At 53.1% G+C, this 20,425-nt stretch overlaps 10 protein-coding genes across 10 annotated transcripts; 5 read left to right on the top strand and 5 right to left on the bottom strand.

Moving 5' to 3' along the window:
* Positions 1–378: 378 nt before the first annotated feature.
* On the top strand, positions 379–1,934 carry BGZ61DRAFT_531894 (uncharacterized protein; the record flags this gene model as incomplete). Its single annotated transcript, XM_046253789.1, has 2 exons — positions 379–1,028; positions 1,085–1,934. 2 exons carry the CDS (start codon positions 379–381, stop codon positions 1,932–1,934), a joined length of 1,500 nt encoding a protein of 499 aa, XP_046105654.1.
* A 78-nt stretch (positions 1,935–2,012) lies between these two features.
* On the top strand, positions 2,013–3,705 carry BGZ61DRAFT_531895 (P-loop containing nucleoside triphosphate hydrolase protein; the record flags this gene model as incomplete). Its single annotated transcript, XM_046253790.1, has 7 exons — positions 2,013–2,184; positions 2,233–2,400; positions 2,453–2,479; positions 2,567–2,614; positions 2,672–2,793; positions 2,867–2,900; positions 2,945–3,705. The coding sequence occupies 7 exons, from the start codon at positions 2,013–2,015 to the stop codon at positions 3,703–3,705; spliced, it is 1,332 nt and encodes a 443-aa protein (XP_046105655.1).
* A 552-nt stretch (positions 3,706–4,257) lies between these two features.
* On the bottom strand, positions 4,258–6,438 carry BGZ61DRAFT_477369 (P-loop containing nucleoside triphosphate hydrolase protein; the record flags this gene model as incomplete). Its single annotated transcript, XM_046248885.1, has 2 exons — positions 4,258–6,170; positions 6,228–6,438. 2 exons carry the CDS (start codon positions 6,436–6,438, stop codon positions 4,258–4,260), a joined length of 2,124 nt encoding a protein of 707 aa, XP_046105656.1.
* Positions 6,439–6,860: 422 nt separating this feature from the next.
* BGZ61DRAFT_531897 (putative mitochondrial protein Fmp26) lies at positions 6,861–8,169 on the top strand (the record flags this gene model as incomplete). Its single annotated transcript, XM_046253791.1, has 3 exons — positions 6,861–7,047; positions 7,111–7,229; positions 7,291–8,169. The coding sequence occupies 3 exons, from the start codon at positions 6,861–6,863 to the stop codon at positions 8,167–8,169; spliced, it is 1,185 nt and encodes a 394-aa protein (XP_046105657.1).
* Positions 8,170–9,520: 1,351 nt separating this feature from the next.
* Positions 9,521–10,474, bottom strand: BGZ61DRAFT_226747 (uncharacterized protein). The gene is made up of 2 exons (XM_046238172.1): positions 9,843–10,474; positions 9,521–9,750 (listed from the first exon to the last, which is right to left on the bottom strand). The coding sequence occupies exons 1-2, from the start codon at positions 10,245–10,247 to the stop codon at positions 9,637–9,639; spliced, it is 519 nt and encodes a 172-aa protein (XP_046105658.1). The 5' UTR covers positions 10,248–10,474; the 3' UTR covers positions 9,521–9,636.
* BGZ61DRAFT_350492 (major facilitator superfamily domain-containing protein) lies at positions 10,387–11,734 on the top strand (the record flags this gene model as incomplete). The annotated part of the gene is made up of 3 exons (XM_046240238.1): positions 10,387–10,599; positions 10,671–11,245; positions 11,308–11,734. The coding sequence occupies 3 exons, from the start codon at positions 10,387–10,389 to the stop codon at positions 11,732–11,734; spliced, it is 1,215 nt and encodes a 404-aa protein (XP_046105659.1).
* Positions 11,735–11,995: 261 nt separating this feature from the next.
* Positions 11,996–13,583, bottom strand: BGZ61DRAFT_226775 (uncharacterized protein). The gene is made up of 5 exons (XM_046238173.1): positions 13,348–13,583; positions 13,121–13,166; positions 12,887–12,946; positions 12,641–12,693; positions 11,996–12,467 (listed from the first exon to the last, which is right to left on the bottom strand). Exons 1-5 carry the CDS (start codon positions 13,505–13,507, stop codon positions 12,325–12,327), a joined length of 462 nt encoding a protein of 153 aa, XP_046105660.1. The 5' UTR covers positions 13,508–13,583; the 3' UTR covers positions 11,996–12,324.
* BGZ61DRAFT_531899 (uncharacterized protein) lies at positions 13,513–14,306 on the bottom strand (the record flags this gene model as incomplete). The annotated part of the gene is made up of 4 exons (XM_046253792.1): positions 13,513–13,616; positions 13,674–13,862; positions 13,916–14,035; positions 14,096–14,306. The coding sequence occupies 4 exons, from the start codon at positions 14,304–14,306 to the stop codon at positions 13,513–13,515; spliced, it is 624 nt and encodes a 207-aa protein (XP_046105661.1).
* Positions 14,307–14,945: 639 nt separating this feature from the next.
* BGZ61DRAFT_350920 (guanine-1-methyltransferase-domain-containing protein) lies at positions 14,946–16,103 on the top strand (the record flags this gene model as incomplete). The annotated part of the gene is made up of 1 exon (XM_046240283.1): positions 14,946–16,103. One exon carries the CDS (start codon positions 14,946–14,948, stop codon positions 16,101–16,103), a length of 1,158 nt encoding a protein of 385 aa, XP_046105662.1.
* An 89-nt stretch (positions 16,104–16,192) lies between these two features.
* On the bottom strand, positions 16,193–17,821 carry BGZ61DRAFT_493494 (uncharacterized protein; the record flags this gene model as incomplete). Its single annotated transcript, XM_046250659.1, has 4 exons — positions 16,193–16,808; positions 16,858–17,292; positions 17,340–17,531; positions 17,583–17,821. The coding sequence occupies 4 exons, from the start codon at positions 17,819–17,821 to the stop codon at positions 16,193–16,195; spliced, it is 1,482 nt and encodes a 493-aa protein (XP_046105663.1).
* Between the last annotated feature and the right edge of the window lie 2,604 nt (positions 17,822–20,425).

A 20,425-nucleotide genomic window follows, 5' to 3' on the forward strand; every position in this document is an offset into this window, starting at 1 on the left:
TCATTAGTGGTGGGTAGCCACTTTTCAGGAGAGCCAGCGCAATATGCAGCCACGCGTTGCTCACAATGTTGGTATCCGGAGCATGGACAACAAATCTTCTCGGGACCATGCTTCCTCTCCCTCACCGCCACGGAGAGACAAATCCCTCTGTCTACAGGTTCTGATATCCGCACATTCTCATGAATTTCGGTTCCCTTGGCTCATCTTCTCTTTCTGTTCATCAGGCATCCGCGTCGGACACTACTCGATTGCCCCTATCTTGCCTCTGAAGCAACCAAGGGCTTGTTCCTTTGCTCTTCTCCGTCACCCCCATAGGCTATTTCAGCTCAAACCAACCCTCCAAAGATTCAGGTTAACACTGAAGTAGGCCGAGATCCGATGAGCCACGCAAGTCTGCGCCAACCTGTGTCCAACGTCAGCCTTCGGTATTCTCAGGGACACGATTCGGACTTGTACCTGTCCGATTCGCCATGTAACTCTTCTCGGCGCCCTGCGAGCTCGATTAGATCTGGATCCGAGTACATGGGTCCTTCTGAAGAGGAGCAAAAGACTACGACTGAACGAAATACGATGTTGAACAGATCGTTGTGTAGAACTCAGTCTGCTAACGGGAGGCGGAAGGCGATCCGAAAACGTCTTAACATTGCTTACAGGCGTGAACCGCTGATTCCAACCACTGAATTCTACTGTCTTAACAACGATCGCGACAGCTTCGGAGCCAATGAATCTTTATCGGAGAGCAGCAAAGAGACCTTTCGATCACTTGTCGACCCAACCCACGTCCTGCGGGTCGGCTACAGCCTTGGATGGGGAATCAGCCGAATTACCCAGCCGGTTTTACATTCGTTACCCGACTCAGCTGTGATTTGGGCAATTCGTATTGAATCTGAACCCATTTCGGCCTTCTTCAAGCAGTTGGTCGATCCTGACATTTCTGATGGTTCCATTATCGAAATGGAGAAACCATTTCGAACCCTCATTCGAAACTTTGCCGCTATCAGCAAGCATCTTGATGGACTTGAGAGGATGTACCGGTCCGTCAAAGTGCGATGTCCTCTCACCCGCATTGCTAACAAGTAAACAGTGCCAGCGTCCAATCAAAGGACGAGAGTTCATTCTCCAGACACAGCACTCTGGAAGAGTTAGATCATTTTCGATTGCTAGCCGGGTTCATCAACTGCCACCTCAAACGATCTCTACTCCTTTACTGTCAAGTGCAACGGGAAACAATCCGCCAGATCGCCTTTCCGGATCTGTGGATGCTGTACGATTTCGATACAGCAATTTACCACTCAGAACCCGAACTTGGATCTCTACGAAGCCAGAGCAAGACTATCGGCGATGTTTACGGCGAACATGGTACCGGCTCGAGTTACAAACAGGCATACCGCGTTATGGCTACCGTTGGTGGTATCCCCCTACAGACCGGACTTCAGCGCACGATCGGTGGGCAGGACCCAGCACAACATGAGTCCAAGAGCCTGGAATCCGTGAAAGGCACGTACAGTGCCCTCCGAGTCGTCTATTATAGGATCGACTACGACTCCAACAAGTGGGCCCCAATCCATGAGGTCTTCGAGTTGGATCCGTTCGAAGGAACCGTCGACATTGCTTCACTCGGGCTCTTTCCGATCCACAAAGCCGACCAGGTTTCGAACAAGGTCCGAGAGAGGAGTGAGAAATTTGTCAGAATGACGGAGATTTCCCACTGGACACACGACGGTCTCACTTTGGGTAGCAGCGGCAACAGGCAACATGTTGGTAATCTCCTGTCCCAAAAGAAATCCCTGCCATCTTACATCTACTTCCAGGTCATCAGCCCCGTCATAGTCGACCTCAGCCTAGCTGCCCAAGGTGGCTATTTGAAGTTGCCTAGACTGGGTCACAAATCGAACGAAGTGACGGCCTCCTGGATCACCCCCGAAGAGGATTAGATCGACGAGATCTATCAACCAACATACATCTACAAGGACAGCGCCAATGTCTTTCAAGATGTCTATCCAGCCATCCAGATGAGGGGACTTCAAGAAGCAACCGCGAAGCTTGCAACCTTCTTGGAAGAGCTAAACAAGGTTGAATCGGATGGCACCATTCAGGATTTAATCTTGCTTCTAAAAAAGAATGACTACATTATGCTGCTTCCGGGTGTGACCCCTGCCTACGCCCTACGTACTCGGGCGTGGAGTAAGAACTCAATTTAGCTTTGAGAGTCAATCACTAAATAGAACACAGTCAAAGTCGAACTCGAAAACATCCAGCCGATCACAGAGGTGGCTCAATGGGATGACCTCATCCTCCCAAAGAGTCATAAAAAGATGGTCCGAGCAATGGTTGAGGCGTACACGACAAAGGGTCATGTATATGACACGGACTCCAGGTTTGAGGCCGACTTGGTTCATGGTAAAGGTATTATGACACCCATACCAGCGAGAATCCTTCTGATTTTATATAGGAAGTGGATGTATCATCCTCCTGCACGGTGCGCCGGGCGTTGGGAAAACCTCTACTGCTGGGAGGCCATCTGGTTAAACCCCGACTCTCCAATGGCCAAACTAACTTGTCTCAGAGTGCGTTGCTGCTTATGCCAAACGCCCGTTGTTTCCCATCACTTGTGGTAAGATTTACTCGATTCCATAGGGAGCCACAAACCTGACAAGAGTCGTGGTACCAGGCGACATTGGCTACAAGCCCGAGGATGTTGAGCGCAACCTCGAGGAACTTTTTGGCCTTGCCCACAGATGGGGCTGCGTTCTCCTCCTTAACGAGGCAGACGTTTTTCTGGCAAAGCGAAGCGTAATATGCCTTTTTTTTTTTTTTTTTCCTTCCAAGGTATCATGGCTACTGAATGGATGCTAACGTCAAATAGAAAGATAATTTGGAGCGCAACGCTATTGTCTCTGGTATGTCTTCCTTCGCCCTGGTGGGTCGTCTTCTAATGTAACAGTATTCTTGCGCATCTTGGAATACCATCCAGGCCTCCTGTTCATCACAACCAATCAAGTTGGTGTCATTGATGATGCTTTTCGTTCCCGACTTCACTTGATGCTGTACTATCCGCCTTTAAGCAGCAAGCAGTCCTACAAAATTTGGGAAACGAATCTCCAGCGACTCCAAGCGCAGAGCGAAGCACGAATCAAGAACGGAATGCCACGTCTCATCATTCGAAAGAAAAGCATTCTCTCATTCGCCAAAACCAACTTCAAACAGCTAAACTGGAACGGCCGCCAGATTCGCAATGCCTTTCAGTCGGCATTGGCGCTTGCGGTATTCAACGCAAGCCACACCAAGAGCAAGAGGTCCAATCCGGTTGTGAGCAAGAGGGAGTTTCGCACCGTTGGTGACTTTGTGAAACAATTCGAGTCATACCTCAAGGAGACACACCAAGGAGTAGGCGAGGCGAGCATCGCTCTCGAGGACGAAGTCCGAGCAGACATGGTTGACGGTCGCCAAGGCGGTCTCGAAATATCTGACACTGAGTATTCAGATTCTGAATCTGAAGATGAATACCTTACCAAGTCGGGCAACAGCGAGGAGCAGGATGAACCCAGTGCTAAGAAATCTAGTTGTGGCAACGATGACTCGGAGAAAGGGAAATCGCCCATGCGCATGCACAAATCCAAGGCGAAGAGTGAAAAGGAGGGGAAGGGGAAGGAGAAGGAGAAGGCGGGGAAGAAGGGGAAGGGGAAGAAGGGACAGAAGCGGTAGAAGGGGTAGAAGGGGTAGAAGCGAAAATAGGGACAAAGGGAAGAAGAACAAACGGGGTGGATTGTAACTGTCGTGAGGTCGGCTTCCTTCAACAGTAACAAGATGCGAGGCCCGATTTCAACATCACGGTCACGGGCATATTTGGCCGTAATGGAAATGGAGATTGATTTTAGAAACCACACGCTGTAGTCAACTTTAGTCTCATTAAAGGAACCCATGCTTTCATCGATGTTCGCACGTTGGAGACAAACGTGATTCCAAGAGTGAAGCTTACTTACCCTAGCCTTATTCTAGAAATATAACTTATAGGTCATGACGCCTGACATTTAGGACTTCATCCAACACCAGTGAAAGCGAACACGTAATTCAATTAACGGATAGAATCTTCACCACGATGCATAAATTGCATCCTCACTGTTCATATATAAACGCCACCCAATGCAACCGATACAAAAACCCACTATATCACCAAAAACGCCTTTGCCAGACCAACCAACGGACCAGGGTATTATGCCGAACCGAAGCCACCTCTAATACCAACAAACCATCACCTTACACTACCAAACCGTCATACGCCTTCTCAACGGTTCGGCTCCCCATGCCCGGAAAGCTACGAAGCTGCGCAAGGCTCTCGACGCTGCTAGCGTCATCGAACCTCTCGAGTTCTAGATAGTCAATGAGGTCGCGGGCCTTCTTGGCACCGAAGCCGACGAGCCCGCGGATCTGCTCCAAGTCGCGAGAGTTGACAATGTCGAGGAGTCGCTGCGTTCGTGGTGACGCAGGGCCGTCGTGGTCCGGAAGGACATTGAGAGTCTTGACCTTGAGCTTCCGGGACTTGGCCTTGGGAGCGAGTTGCACGAAAGACTCGTCGTCAACATCGCCATCTTGGTAGTCGCCCTCCTCGTCCTCGTAGACTACGCGTCGCTTCTTCTTCTCTGCTCGAGGGGAGTTGCGATGCTCAGAGCCGCCGTTGGACCCGTTTATGCGCGTTCTCAGCCTCTCGATCTTGCTCAGAAGCTTGGCTTGGCCAGGGAAGTACGGCAAGGCCATCTCGTACATCTTCAGCGCTGCCGCATCATCGCCTCGCTCCTTGCTTTGCCGGGCAGCCAGCAGGAACCTCAAGCCATCCGACTTGGAATCGTCACGCCACTCATCGCTGTCGATGCGCTTCTCAAGAGCATCCAACCGCCGCTGCACAGCTTCGCTGAGATCAGGCTGGACCGGCACTTGGACCGGCTGCGAGGCCTTTTCAGCCGCCATCCGAGCAGCCAGAACCTCGCTGACCTTCTTCTCCACCATGGCCTCAATCTGGGCCGCAGACACCGTGACAGATGCTACGGCAGGAGGTCTCGAGATCTTGCTCGGTCTTGCGATAAACTCATTCTCAGAGGGTCGCTTGTTGGAGTTCGATCGACGAACCAGGCCAGAGTTGGCGATGGGTCGGGTAGCGAGCGTCGGCTTCGTCTTGTCCGTGAAGACGCTGAATGCCTTGACGGGCTTGCTAGCATCCGCGGTCTTGGCATCCGCAGCCTTGGCCGCGATGTTGCCGTTGTGGACGTTGTGGGCATTGATCAGAGGGCGAAGAGCTTGTCGACTGGCAGCCAGGCCTGAGAGGTTCGAGTTCGCTCTAGGAACTTGTTTGAAAACGATTTCGTTCTCAATTTCCCGGACTTCGATTCGCTTCGCGCGAGAGCTGACGTTGAGACTGCTCAGAGTATCGAGGTGGTAACTTCGCAGAGGGGCCAGGTTCAGAATCATTACAGTTATGCCCTTGTTCTGGCCCAGAGACAAGATACGCGTCATCTTCGACTCACGATACGGTATCCGCTTGTCGCCACGGGAGATGGCATCGATGCATTGACTGAGGACGAAGAGACTCTTGTTGATGGCAGCTGATTCAACCAGTCTCTCTTTGCCATTGTCGGTGCGACGGTTGTCTTCGGAGCCAGCAAGATCAATGGCTGAGGCGGTACTCTCTTGAACCATATCTCCAGTAGTCTGTGTCACCTTGACCCGGAGGATGGCATGACTGCGACTGCTGTGAGCGTTGAGCTTGGTGGAGGCCGTGATGCGGTTGTTGTTCGCCTCGATGTACAGCTTCTCAAAGTCTTTGAGGTCCTCGCACGATCGTTCTGACAGCCCGACAACAACAGTCCTCCCACTGGCCTCGGCGCGTAGAGGCAGCCCGGTAGGTGTGCGCTTCTCGAGGGGCTCGAGCAGGTCGAAGACCTTGTCGTTGTAGATTTCGTAGTACGACAAGGCGACCTGCACCGTTGTCTCGCCCTGCGAATCCTTCGTAATCTTCTTGCCTCTCCGGAACACACCGCTCAGCAGCCGGGGAATCACCCCACGCTCTGCCAGCTTCAGGCCGCCTCGCATCGTGTGCGTCTTGCCGGTGCCAGTGACGCCGTAGGCAAAGAGCGTGACATCGATTCCTTGGAAGAGGGATTTCAAATACGGGGCCACTGCTCAAGTCAACACACGACACACTACAATGGATGATTCAATCTCTCAGCGCGCACCTTCTGAAGTAAACAGAGTCTCCTGGGAGGTGGACTGGTCGTAGACACCATTGAAGGCGAACGAAAACTCCTCAGCCTCATTTTTGGGGTTGGGGATCTTGACAATGGTATGAGGTTTGCTGGGATCGACACTGTCGGCGCGGACAATCACGTCCTTGTCGAGCTCTTTCTCGAGGAGCGGCCGAATTCGGGCGACGACGCGGACAGACATGCTGAATGATTGAGTGGTGGAAGGCGACGGGGGGGTAGAAGGGGGTTCGGCAGCGTAAGGAAACGAAGGTCTCTCAGCCTACCAATTCGGCCGCATGAAGGTCTGTTGGGTTAGTAGTGAGCTGGTAGTGAGCTGTTGTAGATTTGCCATAGCCAAGGGTTTGTGGTGGTGGTTTGCGCTAGCGGAGCCTCGAGGCACACCGACACACAGCGCGGTTGACCCAGCAACGGCACGTGAGGGCTTAGGTAAGGGAGGTAGCTCACCACTAACAATGGTGACGTCGGAGCACGGGAAAAGCCGTGCGGCGGCCATCACGCTTTTTTGGCGCATCTCGGGCCGTCCAACGGAAACGTCGAGCCAACATCCCACGTCCGCCAGCTTCACTGCAGCAACGAAGCTCGCGCGAGCTCGATTTCGACACAATGCGAGGCCAATCGCCACTGCTAAATACGGCGCGTGGCCTGCGGCTGCGGCTGCGGCCACTCCCGGCGCCGGCATTCGTCTGTCGCCAGTGCAGGGCCATCCAGATCAGCGCCGCGCCGACCACGGACACGCCCAAGGCTGGCGGGGATGCCTTTGGAGCTCCGGCCGGCTCGCGAGACTCCGCCGGTATGTCTGCGCCTTGCCATTGGCTTGCGGGATTGTCGTGAGGCTAACTGGACATTGCTGTAGACGCCCGGTTCGAGGTTCTCGGTGCTCCGTACTCACTGCTGTCTGTGTCGCTCTCGGCGTCGCAGAATCTCTATACCAGACGAGGCACCTTGGTTGCTGTCGCTGGGAAGCCCGAAAATGTAGGCAATTGGATCACCAAACTACCGCCGCGAGGAGCTATCTAACCCTTGGAGCTCGCAGGCCCAATCCACACTCTCGATTCTGAACCCTACCGCGCGAGCACTCCTCGGAGTGCCCTTCCTCTACCAGCGAATCTCAGCCACCGCCCCAATCACCGCCCTCATCTCAACCAAGTCGCCCACGACCTCATTCTCAGTTCTGCATCTTGATGGCACGACCGATTGGATGATCTCGCAGCGGAATGCACTGCTGGCATGGACGGGACACACTCTCTCACCGTCGACGAGAATCCAGAAGAGCTTGTCGTTGGCGCATTGGGGTAGCACTCACCTGACTGGTCGAGGCTTAGCTGCTCTGTCTGCGCCAGGACAGATCTATAAGCTCACCCTGCAGGAGGGCGAGGAGTTTGTGGCACATCCCGGTAGCGTGGTGGCCTACTCTGTGTCGAGAAATCCTCCTCAGCCCTTCCGGTTCAAGAGCTCGAGCCTACGCATCCAGGTCCCCTCATTGACCAAGTGGATCCCGGAGTCGGAATTCATGAAGACGATTCGCAATTCGGCGGCCTACAAATTTGCGTCTCGCATCTTTTATAGCCTGCGAACAACGACACGGCGGACGATCTGGGGCGATCGCCTCTTCCTGCAGTTCCACGGCCCGAGCACCATCCTCATGTCGAGCCGAGGTGTCCGCGTCTCGGACATGATGACCAACGAGCAGGTGAACGAGATTGCAGATGCCCCTGCGGGTGTTCTCGCGGAGGCAGTGGAGCTGCTTAACAAGTCCAAGGCACTGGAAGCCGGAGAGATGGCCAGGACAACCAAGGCGACGGAGCCAGCCGAGTCAGAACAGAACTCAAATGCCATCAATGTGGCAACGGGGAAGCAAGACGGCAAGGTGGCATTCGAGGATTCCAAGGGCCTCAAGGAGTTTATCCGGTAAAGGAGGGCTGATGGCGGAGATCCGAGAACGAGCCGGTAAACCATGCATGCTCTTTGTGCCATGATTATAGAGAGAACGCACTTCCTGTACCAATAGTCATATGTCGACCAGATGCCTGCACCCATCACCTCACATTGCACGCCACATGAGCTATCCCACACGAGCTTCCACACGAGCTAGGGCAGCTAGATGTACCTGTGTACGCCGTAAGCGTTGGTGCAACGGTGTGCCCACCCAAACGTCCCACGGACATTAAGAGGTCGGATACATTGTGCATCGGACACATGCGCTCAAAATGTGTCCGACTGCTGATGTCTTGATTGTATCCGATGATCTGGAGGTTGCTGTGACAAACGGTGAAGACGACGGATGTGTGAAGAGACACCTTCTTTGGCATGGCAAATGCCCGTCCATAATGACCGTCCATAGGCTCGGATCCGAACGGCAATTGACCCGGACAATTCATTCACACTACTCCGTACACGTGCCTTGTACTTGGCACCGCTAGAGAGCGGCACGAATCATGACGGCTTACTGGCGTCGGGGTACACTATGTCTCAAAGATGGAGTCGAGACACGGCTTGTTCAATCAACCGTGGCTTTCGGTCACCGAGAGGGCGTACAGCCCGATTGTAAGCTCATGGGCCCTTCCCACCCCGCCAACCCCAATGACGCACAGTTGCAGGGATTAAAAGACGATTGAGGAGCTGCGAAGAGCGCGAACATCTGCTGAGTACCGTGGTATCTGCGTGTTTGGCCGCGAGGTGGTTGCGGTCAAAGGTGGTGTGGATCGTAGATCCTCCAGGCCTTCGCGCCTCGGATTTCGCGCTTAACTCCAGAAGCCGAGCCCTCTATGTACGAGCAGCCCTATGAATGGGCCTTGGGGATCCATTGTTTTTTGGTCTGGGGAAAGAGAGCTTAATACATGTGGTGGGAGGAGACATCGAGAGGGGGTCGAGATGAATTAATCATGACGAGCGTGGACTCGGATTAGAGGACCGAGTGCTAAGAAACAGAGCAGATACGAGACACAAGAGACACAAGAGACATCAAGCAACTCACTCACCATAATTCGAACAACATGCTCGTCATCGTATCTCCATTGTCAGATCTGGGCCACCCGCGTATTGCTAAGCACCCAATATACCATCCACTAGCCTCGCACCTTTGATACCCACGACGATCCCTGATGAGGCTCGGCGTTGCAACACCAACAGCACACGTAAACTCCGAGGCATTCCTTCGTGTCTGGCAAACACCCTGACTCACGCGGGAAGCCCCCCCCTGGAGCCATTAATAGGAAATTAACACGGGAACTTATTCAGTCTCGGTCCCGGAGGAAACGTACCTTTTTTCTTCTTCTTCTGTTGCAGGGCGCGAAGACCGAGCCGAGTGGGAGTGGGAGGTGACGGTCCACCCGCTGCAGGCAAAACGCCTCGTCCCCAGTCGTTGATGCATTAGTCCGCCTTAGAGCACCCAGTTCGGCCCCGGGCTTTTGCTTTTGGAGCTGGAGCTTACGGGGAATAATTCATTGTACCAGGCTTTGAATGAATAAATATCTTGGTTTCCCCAGCGCCAAGACTGGGAATCCTACCGTCGTTAGCGACAGCCACCGCCATCAACCGCCCATCTCAGCATCACTGTTGCGCATTTTCCTATTCACAGCAACTCACCGCACCAATCTCATCAATCTCGTCCAGCATTACTGAACCCATCTCCTCTTTCAGCTCTGAGCCACCGTCAACAGCACCCCGGCCTAGCGCAGATTTCGGAGCAAGGGCCGGCAGGTTCCAACTTATCCTCCCACCGCACCTCGCGTGCTGGCGCTTCCAACTCACACTTTTGATAAGACGCCTGTAAAGATCGCCTGAAACATCCATCCTCGTTCTATACGTGACCGCAAATATGGCTCGCTCAACAGCATCATTGTCGTCCGTGACGATCAACGAAAAGAGCACCAGCACCGGCACTACCACTCCCGTACCTACCATTGCTGCTACCGACGTCACCAGCCTCAACGGCCAACTCGACGAGGCAGACCCTTCCTTCATCCCAAAGCACAAGACCCTGGAGGACATCTTCCCGCAGAGCGACTATTCAGACACCGAAGTCCGCTCAAAGTCAGAAAATGGCCCCAACTCAGACCTGGAACACGGCGGTATTCCTCCGGCGTCGCCTGTCAAGGCCGATGCTCCTCCCGCCGGCCCGCCTCCGGGCATGGCTCCGACCGACTTCCCGGACGGCGGTCGTGAGGCCTGGCTTGTGGTGTTTGGCGGCTGGTGTGCGCTGTTCTGCACCTTTGGCTTGGTCAATTGTGTCGGTGTATTCCAGGCGTACTATGTTCGGGGCCCGTTGAAGGACTATGATAGTTCGGCTGTAAGCTGGATCATGTCCGTCCAGGTCTTCTTCATGATCTTTTCGGGAGCCATCGTAAGTTTGATCTAAAACATTGCCGTTATCAGTTGTCTTCGTATTTGGAATCGACTAACTCGATGCAATAGTTCGGCCTAATCTTCGACAACTACGGCCCGCGATGGCTCCTATATTGCGGTACCGTTGCCTACGTCTTCGGCCTGATGATGGTGTCGCTGTCGTCCGAGTACTACCAGTTCTTCCTCGCCCAGGGCATCGTCGCCTCCATCGGCTCCAGCGCCGTCTTCAATGCCTGCATGTCGTCGCTGGTGACGTGGTTCTTCCGCCGCCGCGCCGCTGCCTTCGGCATCATGGTCTCGGGCTCATCGCTCGGCGGTGTCGTCCTGCCCATCATGATGGACAAGATGAACCACTCGGTCGGCTTCCCCTGGATGATGCGCACCATGGCCTTCATGTTCCTCGCCCTCCTCACCATCTCCTGCTTCACCGTCAAGTCGCGGCTGCCGCCCAAGACCAGGCGCTTCATCTTTATCGACTATGTCAAAGGCCTCAAGGACCTTCGCCTGTCCGTCACCATCTTCGGCTTCTTCCTCTTCATGTGGGGCATGTTCTTGCCCTTCAATTATGTTATCCTTCAAGCCGAGGCTGCTGGCGTGTCGCAGACTCTCATCCCGTACTTACTGCCCATCCTCAATGCTGTGAGGTAAGTTCACCCACAAGAGTACCCCCTAACGTCACTCAGGTCATCTCCTAACTCTTCCGTAGCATCTTCGGCCGTATCATTCCAGGCATCATTGCCGACAAGGTCGGTCGATACAACGTCATGATTGTCATCACCTTCATCTCGGCACTCTTCTGTCTCGCTGTCTGGATTCCCGTCAAGGACACCGCGGGCATCATCGTCTTCGCCATCATCTTTGGCTTCTCGTCTGGCGGTTTCATCGGTCTGGCTCCCACTCTCATCGCCCAGATCTCCGATATTCGCGAGATCGGAACCCGCGTTGGCACCGCCTTTGCCCTCCAGTCGTTTGGTGCCCTCACAGGAAGTCCCATTGGCGGTGCTCTTGTGAAGCAACGACATGGCGACTATTTGGGTCTCCAGTTGTTCTGCGGCTTCGTCATGCTAGCCAGTGTTTTCGTCCTCTTCGTCGCGCGATATATCCAGGTCGGACTCAAGTGGGCGAAGATTTGATGGATATGACCAGGGCTCTAAGAAGGGACGGAAGATGACATCCACTTACTGCATTTCCGGGATACCGCATGATTAATATTTGCTTATATGCGAGCGGGCGTATGCTATGAATATCGGAGGGTGGTCACCGTGTTTCACTTGACAGGTAAAACGGGATGGACGATGGGATGAAGATACCACATGACAGATGACATTAGCATTTAAATGAATTAGACCCCTCTCAAAAAGAATTTTCAATATATGTGTAAGCGAGAATAACCTGGACACGGTGGGCGAAGGTTACTTATTTGTGGTCGAACCAAGAAACACCCCTCAATCTCAGCCGGCATCCGGAAGCCGGGGTTCCGAACTGCTACACACTAAAAATCTAGCCCAGGTCCCAAATGTTAGGTACACAAGCACGCAGATACATCATGTTCAACCGAGATCAAGTAGGCGAGTGTTTAGTAATTGTATATATTTTTTTCTTCTTACAAGTTCCAGTGATTTCTAGTTTTATCTAAATAAGTTAGCGATGATGCAACCAACGATGTGAGAGCAAGCAAGAAGTATGCGGGAATATTCTTCAGGATGTAGATAGGTGAGTTTTTTTAATCACTGAAATCATGAACAGCCTCGTGATTTTTCATCATTGAATGGGGTGTTGGTAGGGAGCAAGGAGAGGATGCTGCGGGTAGACACATACCTGATGAATAGTGAAATTCTTGTATGCTCGGGTATTGAACTAAAATTACTTCTGGGTCTGGTTAGCAACCATGACACCAAGACATAATTAATGCGATAGAATGGAGGGATGGGAATATTCTCAGTATGTAGATAGGTGAGTTTTTTTAATCATTGTGATCATGAACAGCCTCGTGATTTATCATCATGGAATAGGGGATGTGAGGAGAGCCATAAACATACCTGACGAATAATGAAACTCTTCAGTGGTCGAGTGAGATTGACCGAAATACCATCTGTGTCTGGTTAGAAACAATAGCAAAGACAACACTAGTTTGACGCAATGTAGTGTGGGGAATGTTCTCAGGATGTAGATAGGTGAGTTTTTTTAATCACTGAAATCATGAACAGCCTCGTGATTTATCGTCATTGAACGGGAATATCGAAGTGGTAGGGAAGAAAGAGACACGAAAGGGCACCCGTACATACCTGACCATTGGTGGTAAACTATTGCATAGCTGCCCGGGTACAAGCAATAAAAAGATCCTTCTAAGTCTTGAGTTAGCGGCAGTCACCCAAAAGAACCGAGTAGCACAGGGGTATCAAGAGAAATATTCTCAGGATGTAGATAGTGAGTTTGTTTAATCATTGTAATCATGAACAGCCTCGTGATTTATCATCATTGAATAGTAGGTAGGGGGGAAGAAAAAGTAGGATACATACCTGACCAATTGTGAAATGGTTGTTGATGAGAACAAGCCTAGAGGTACTTCTAAGTCTTAGTTAGCGACAGTGTCACCCAGAAAAGACCAATGTACGCAGTGTATCATGGGAAATATCTCAGGATGTAGATAGGTGAGTTTTTTTAATCATTGTGATCATGAACAGCCTCGTGATAATATCATCATAGAATGGATGGTGTGTGAGGGGATGAATAAAGGAAAGCTTACCTGTTCGCAAGCCAATGCGTTCTGTCCAAGCTCGAGTTGGCACAAGTTCAAGAGCCTCACATGGAAACAAACAAAAACTCCAATTCTCTAGTGTAGCAGCTCTTCCCCGCCCAGAAGAGTTATGTACAATCGCTTTAGCCCCCGTTCGCCCGCGCTTCATGCTGCTTATAGACTGCCCTCAACAGTTGCGTTAACTGGGTTGACCTCGAACCCATACTTCTCCTTGAGTCGCTCGGCTCGTCGCTCCTCATAACCGGGAGGTCGGATTCCTGTAGAAAATTAGCACTCGAACTCGATTGCGTGGGGTGATGATGTGCGCGACTTACCTCGGCCCTCGCCAATCTCCGAGACGGTCTGCTCGACAGGCAATCGGGTTGTCCTTCGGAGAGCCTCCTTGCGCGCGAACTCGTCCTCCTCCTTCTTGAAGGTGTCGAATCGGCCACCGAGGTAGTAGAACATACCCTGGAAGACGGCAATACCAGAACCGAGCCCCACCACAACGGGCATTCGTCGTGCTACCCCGTGTTAGAATTGTGAACCCTCGCAGACTAGGGAATAGAGAGCGTACAGGGCATGCCGAGAACAGCACCCATCATGAAACCACCAAAGGCTGCAGACCAGGCATCGTCCTTTTCGCGTAGGTTCATCGAGCTTCGTGAGAAGAAAACGTAGGCGGCGGGAGCGGCGGCTAGACGATCCAATTAGCATCAGGAGGCCCCAATTGACACGGCCGACTCGGGGAGCGTACTGGCAAGGCCGATAATGGGGGCGCCGCGGGTGAAGACACTGAAGGCGCCGACGTTGCGCTTGGACAGAGCATTGCGGATGGAGGCAATGAAGAGACCACTGGCGCCGCCGACGATACCAGCCTTGGCGGTGTCGTTGAGGGTGTCGAAGGGCTTGAAGCCATCCTCGCCCTCGTGGTGCTCGTCGTGGCTCGGGGTCGTACGGCGTTCCATGGCGTTGGCGGCGGCTGAGGACGGAGCTGTTTGGTTCTTGGGATCCTGAGGTGGAAGCCGAAGCTTTGGCGATGGAAGATTGAGGGAGAGCCTCCACTAGAACACGTGATGCTGGTCATTCAATTGCCTCGCGCCCATTGGCCAACGTGCACCAAGTGAATTTTTGAAGGTTTGGCAGGTGTCGTTGGTACGTACCTTGCCGTCTACTCGGCCCCACCTGCAACCCACTAAGAAGAAAAAACATCACCAACGCTCTCACCAAAGTGCAACAGTTCTCAGGTTGTTTCTCAGATATTTGTACCGAGCTCACCAGCTTTCTTCGGCAAGTGAGTCTGGTCCAGAGTATCAATTCGAGTTATCAATTAAGGCCAATTTATTTTTCATCACAGAACCCTGGTCTAAACGCGAGAGCATCAGGAGTGTGAGCTTCATCCGTCCTCCAGGCAACCGGTCATCGGCGGATATCTCAGGTATTAGTTGAATCACTCATTCAGAGCGTCGGGGCCGTGAATTTGTCTACGGGATACCACTACCATAGAACATCCGCCAATATCGGCTCAGGAACGGCACTGGTCTTATTTATCTCATCAACAACTCACAATGGCATCTGTCGAACCCAGCGACGTCCCACCAACTCCGATGGAGGGAGTCACATCTTCTACTCAGCAACCGGAGAACACCCCATCAGAAACTCGCGATCGCGCACCTGCCACGGCCCCCTCTGCGGGAGAATCTAGCACTGCCGCGGCCGAAGATGCTCCCCAGCCGCCTCTATCTAAAAACGCCCTGAAGCGCATGAGGAAACACAAGGAGTGGGAAGATGGCCTAGAAGACCGGCGCAAGCAGCGCAAAGAAAAGCGCCAGGCTCACCGAGTTCGCAAGCGTGAGGAGAGGGCCGCCCTCGTCGCCCAGGGCATCGATCCCTTCGCCAATATCCCAAAGAAGCCCACGTCGGTCAACGTGCCCATCTCGCTCATCTTTGACTGCGAATTTGAGGAGTACATGCTCGACAAGGAGCTCGTCTCCCTCGGCGCCCAGATCACGAGGTCATACTCGGAGAACAAGAACGCCGCGTTCCGGACACACATGTGGGTGTCCGGGTGGAGTGGGAAGCTGGCCACGCGGTTCCGGGATGTACTCGAGGACAAGCACAAGAACTGGAAAGGCATTGAGTTTCTGGAGGGCGACTTCATTGAGTGCGCAGTGAAGGCGAGGGAGAAGATGCAGACCAGGGGAGGAACGATGATCGAGCCCCTACAAAAGAGCCTCGACCAAAGCGTCCCGTGGATCCGAGACGAACGAGACCCCTTCCCCATGGTCGAGCCAGAGCCAGAGCCAAAGGAGGAATATAAAGACATTGTCTACCTCTCATCAGACTCACCCTACACTCTCGACCGACTCGAGCCCAACACAAGCTACGTCATCGGCGGCCTCGTCGACAAGAACCGCGAAAAGGGCCTCTGCTACAAGCGCGCCCGCGAGCTAGGCATTCGAACTGCACGGCTCCCCATTGGCGAGTACATGGTGATGCAGAGCCGGACGGTGCTCGCGACGAACCACGTCGTCGAAATTATGCTCAAGTGGCTCGAGTATGAGAACTGGGGAGATGCGTTCCTCAGCGTCATTCCCAAGCGCAAGGGCGGCCACTTGCGGCAGTTAGATGGTGCCGAGAACGAGGAAGCTGAAGAGGAAGCGGCCGAGGAGGAGGATGCCGAAGAAGTGAACGGCGCAGAGGGTGCCAAAGGCGATACAGCCCCCAAAGCCGTGACTAAAGGAGAGGCCACTGTAAACTCATAGGGCCTGTATTATGCCAAATACGCCAACCAATTACACCCAGATACCAAGTTTATGTATAGTGCCATGACTCTTAAACCATTCATTACGTCTCAAAACTCCATTGAGTCCTCTTCCCTCTCTCTCTTCACCCTCACATCCCTCTCGTCCTTCATCAAGCCGTTCACAAACAGCCTAAACTGGTCAATGTACGGCTTCAGACTTGTTTTCTCCCAATCAGACAGGTTCTTGGCATTCTCTTCCTCGCCGTCATCCTTCCAAGCGTCAATCTCCTCAAGGAGCCCCTGCACCGTTGGGACCTCAAAGGGGTCAAAATCTTCGAGATGCTTGGTGTTGATTGGCACACACACCCGTCCAGTGCCGGGGTGCACAACGAAGGGGCTCTTGAGCAAATGGTTCAACTTCTTGCTGACCTCGATATCGAGTCTTGGGTACGTGTACTCCAGGACAATATCCTGTTTAGCTTCCAAGAGAGCCCTGGCGTCAAGGTTCTTGCTGGCACCCGTCTTGGCCATGGCGTCGATGTCGGCCCATTTTGAAGTAGAGGCGCGACCAGGGGCAGCATCCCATTTCCTGCGAAGAGCTTCGTTGAGGTTGCGGTCCGGCAAGAGTTGTAGAAGCTTCTCAGCCTGTTCAGAACTCTCCCAGGGGTCTTGTGCCGCTAGAACGTCGTCTTGGAAATGGTCCTTTAGGATCTCAAGGCTTCGGCTGAGAGGTGTTAGAATTGTCAAAATACGGTGGTACAGTGTATGCTTACGCCAGATGAGGGTGCAATGGTCTCCTCAGGTTGACCTTCTTGCCGCTCTGAGCACCTCCTTTCACGGTTTCCAGATAACCAGCAATGGCCCTCCTCTTCTGATCATCCATACTCCGCACCTTCTTGTCGCACACCCAGGCGTGGGCGCCTCTTCGGCCGGAGTACACCCACATGATGTGCTTGAAACCAAAGTCCTCGCGCAGGGCGGCGTCGACAACCTTGATTGCCATTGTCATGAACTGCCAGCACTTGATGCAAATATTCGCCTTGGTACAGCATGTTCGCACATCGTCGTAATCTGTCAAATCGATATCGAAGCACAGCTCCTTGGCAATTGGCTTAATCTTGACGGTCTTGCGATCGCGGGGGTTGGCAGAGTAGACGGGGCCGATTTCGAAACGGGAGGGCATCAGACGGAGAACATCTTTACGGAGACTACAGCGTGTGAGCAAGGTGGGTAGAGAGTCCTCGGGATCACATACAGGTCAGCAGTCGTGAAGGATTGGTATCGAAGGTAGGCGTCGTTCTGGAGGGTCAAGGCAAACTCTCGGTTGGCAAAGTCGTTGGTGGGCGTCGGGCTGTGGTTGAGCCACTGGAACAGGTACCGCCAGGGGAATAGGCGCTGGTAGAAACTGCGCATAACTTCGGGGTCGGACGCATTCGACGTCACTCCGCTATCACACGAGTTAGTACATCTGCGGCTGCTTTAGGATCTAGGACCTTACGGAGGTGCCACCTGTGAGCTTGGTTGGATAGGCGCAGAACTGGGAAACTCGTCATCCGAATCGTCATCGTCGAATAGATCCTCCAGCTTCTTGATGTCCTTTTTGGTGTCTTCCTTGCTCTCCTCGGCGTTCTCCTCGGTGCCGGCCATGTCGACATCGCCAGCGGGCGCCGGTGCTACCTCGTCGGAGATGGCCGTCTCCTCAGTTGGCTCGTCCTTAACGGTGCTTGGGGATGGCATGGCTTCCGGGGTGATGGAATGGGGCATCGTGCCGTGGGATGTCGTAGAGGTGTCTGGCTGCAAAGGTCCAGTGCGCGCAGATGAGCTTGGGAATTGTTGGTTGTCGCAGTGATGGACAGTGGGAGGTTCAAAGTGGAAGCGGGACGGAGCGCGTTAAGACGCGTCTTTCGCGTAAAGCGCATTTTGGGACGTGCCCGTGGTACGTACCTGCAGCTCGGGCTTTCAACCTGCCCCCGACACGCACTGCAATTTTGGCTCTTCGGGGGGTGAACGGCCCCTTGGGGAATTCCAATGCACTGGGATTTTAGCGCATGGGGGGGCCGTCCAACTACAAGGGGGCCTCAAAAACGTCCCCAGTTCAAGAGCTTACGATCCTCATTAAATCCAATCTAATAAATGACGACAAAAATATCCTCACAACAAATAAACACATAGAATTACTAATTAAAAATCCCATCCCCCAAGCTACTCATTACACCAGTGCATCATTGACAACTATATTTAGAATCGCGGTGTGTAGTTATATGTACATGGCAATGGCAACTGTCTTCTATGGACGTAACAATCACCACCACGGGCTGGTAATTAAACCCATTGAGAAATTGAATAATTGCCTCACGAACTATAGTAGCTAATTAACTAGGACCACACGTCCTCCTCCAACCGAGGCCGACGGTGGCAGATATCATTTATTACTACTGTTTAACATGCTCTGTAATCCTTCCACCCTGTCGCGGCCTTGTCTCAGCTTGAAGCTGCATTGGCTGGAAGGGAAGATGGCGAACCACTGGCAACCAGGCCAGGGCGAAGGGACTAGAATCGACAAAGACCGTCTCTTGAGTTCTTTGCGGGCTCTTCCCTGCCGCCGAGCAGAACGGAAACGGGCACTCGATAGGGCACTCAATAGGGCATGATAGTGCATCCCTCGCTCCATCTTCATGAGCCAACCCAATCTCACAAACACCAAGTAATACGGTTCGAAAACCCAGTGGATTTTATGCCGAAAACCCGACCCAACCGAGTGTCCTCGCTCAAGCCGACTCATTAATCAGGTTTCCCCACTACCTAGGTAGGTATCAACAGCATCTACGTACCTACATCGGAGAGTCTCGGCGTACGGACCACAGGGCTGAGTAGATACTAGCCCCCCCTGCAGACGACACCCTACCTCCCTTTAATCACCGTCCCACCCGAGTCCGTCAATGCAAACAAAAGTTCCGAACCGCGATTGAATTCCGCACTGCAGCGAACCTTTCGGCCCATCTAGGCGTCCCGGGGGCGTTTTCACAAGCCTTGTTGTGGCTGCACAGTACTGCACGAGTGCGTGACACGTTTTATGCGGCTGGCATGCGCGCAGCCTCGGCCGGCCGCAGGGGAAGGGGGAAGACAAATGGACGGAACCAAGTCTTTGAGTAACTTTAAATAGGAGCTAGTTCATCGGCTTGCGAAGTCTCGACCGGGTAACGCGAGATTTCCGTCAAGCACCCCAGCGAGGGATACCGGTAGTACTACTGGGAGGTTGACAAGGCTCTCTAGTAAGACGGCCGAAATCAACCCCCATCTCAAAGTCGATCAAGTTCATTTCGCCGCCCGATCAACCCTCTCCATCCCTCAAACAACCGTTTGTCCGCACGGAGTTAAGACTCGGTACCATCAATCCCTATTAGCCGCACAATAACCATCCCACGACCATCCCAGCAAGTTCCTCTGTAGTGCTGACGACCTCACAACGTCTCGTCCGTGCTACTGCAACAATAAAGGCAATGGCGAAACGAAAGACACCGGATCCAATGTGTAACCGTCCCTCGTACCCCCGAGCCCAATCACCGACACTCTTCTGAGGGTGAGTTTGCTCTACGCGCGTACACCCGTAACCCAAAGGTTCTAGCCCAGTCCATCACCGTCAACTCCCAATCCCCCCCTGTTCGTACAACCGCACCTAAACCCCGGTCATCTGCCTCCCATCCGAAGAGTCATCCAAACAAACGTCCTCACCGTCAGCCAAGCGAATCTTCTGCAATCCGGAGTCTCAACGTCCGGCTTAAATCCCCACCGCCGACCCCACCATTTCAACGGTCCAGAACTCCATCGACCTGCACCTCTTGTGCCACACCCGGCACGCCGAGACGCCTATATCTTGCCGCCTCCGCCCTTGCCGGTGCTTATTCTCTCTTCTTTAAAACTGTTGCTCATTGTGTTTTCCTACTAGCCACATCGTCGTCTTGTAAAGCTCAGTAATCCTCTCCAAAGTCGACAGTTCCGTCCTCGAATCCCGATTCCGAACCTATGCCGAGCCGCAACGTAAACCTCACCAACGAATAAAATATACACACCCTCTCGCTTTCGGACGGTCTTGAAATTGGAAAATGTTTTCTCGGGTATGCCGGGCGAACGCGGCGCCCAAGTGATAATGATATTATGATCAGGTATCAAACAGGTTCATCAAGTATGCCAGAAAAATCAGACCCTGCGCGCCGCCAGACCTCAGCCGTCGGAAACATGCTTTCCCAGTCATTTCCCTCTCTCCTCCTGGCCAATGCCACCGTTATGAATCGAATTAAAACCTCTCCCGAATCGTATACAAAGAACCCCACGGAAACTCCG

Source organism: Ilyonectria robusta, assembly GCF_021365365.1.
Source record: "Ilyonectria robusta strain PMI_751 chromosome Unknown BGZ61scaffold_8, whole genome shotgun sequence".
NCBI lineage: Eukaryota > Fungi > Ascomycota > Sordariomycetes > Hypocreales > Nectriaceae > Ilyonectria > Ilyonectria robusta.

Bases quoted from the DNA above. Each gene is read 5' to 3' on its own strand.
- BGZ61DRAFT_226747 (XM_046238172.1), bottom strand. From the start codon at position 10,247: ATGTCCTCCAGGGTCTTGTGCTTTGGGATGAAGGAAGGGTCTGCCTCG. The intron at 9,751-9,842 runs GTGAGTTGCTGT...TAGGATTCCCAG, and splicing joins AGATTGATGAGATTGGTGCG to TCTTGGCGCTGGGGAAACCA.
- BGZ61DRAFT_226775 (XM_046238173.1), bottom strand. From the start codon at position 13,507: ATGAAGCGCGGGCGAACGGGGGCTAAAGCGATTGTACATAACTCTTCT. The intron at 13,167-13,347 runs GTAAGCTTTCCT...AAGACTTAGAAG, and splicing joins ACGCATTGGCTTGCGAACAG to TACCTCTAGGCTTGTTCTCA. The intron at 12,947-13,120 runs GTATGTATCCTA...CTCAAGACTTAG, and splicing joins ACCATTTCACAATTGGTCAG to AAGGATCTTTTTATTGCTTG.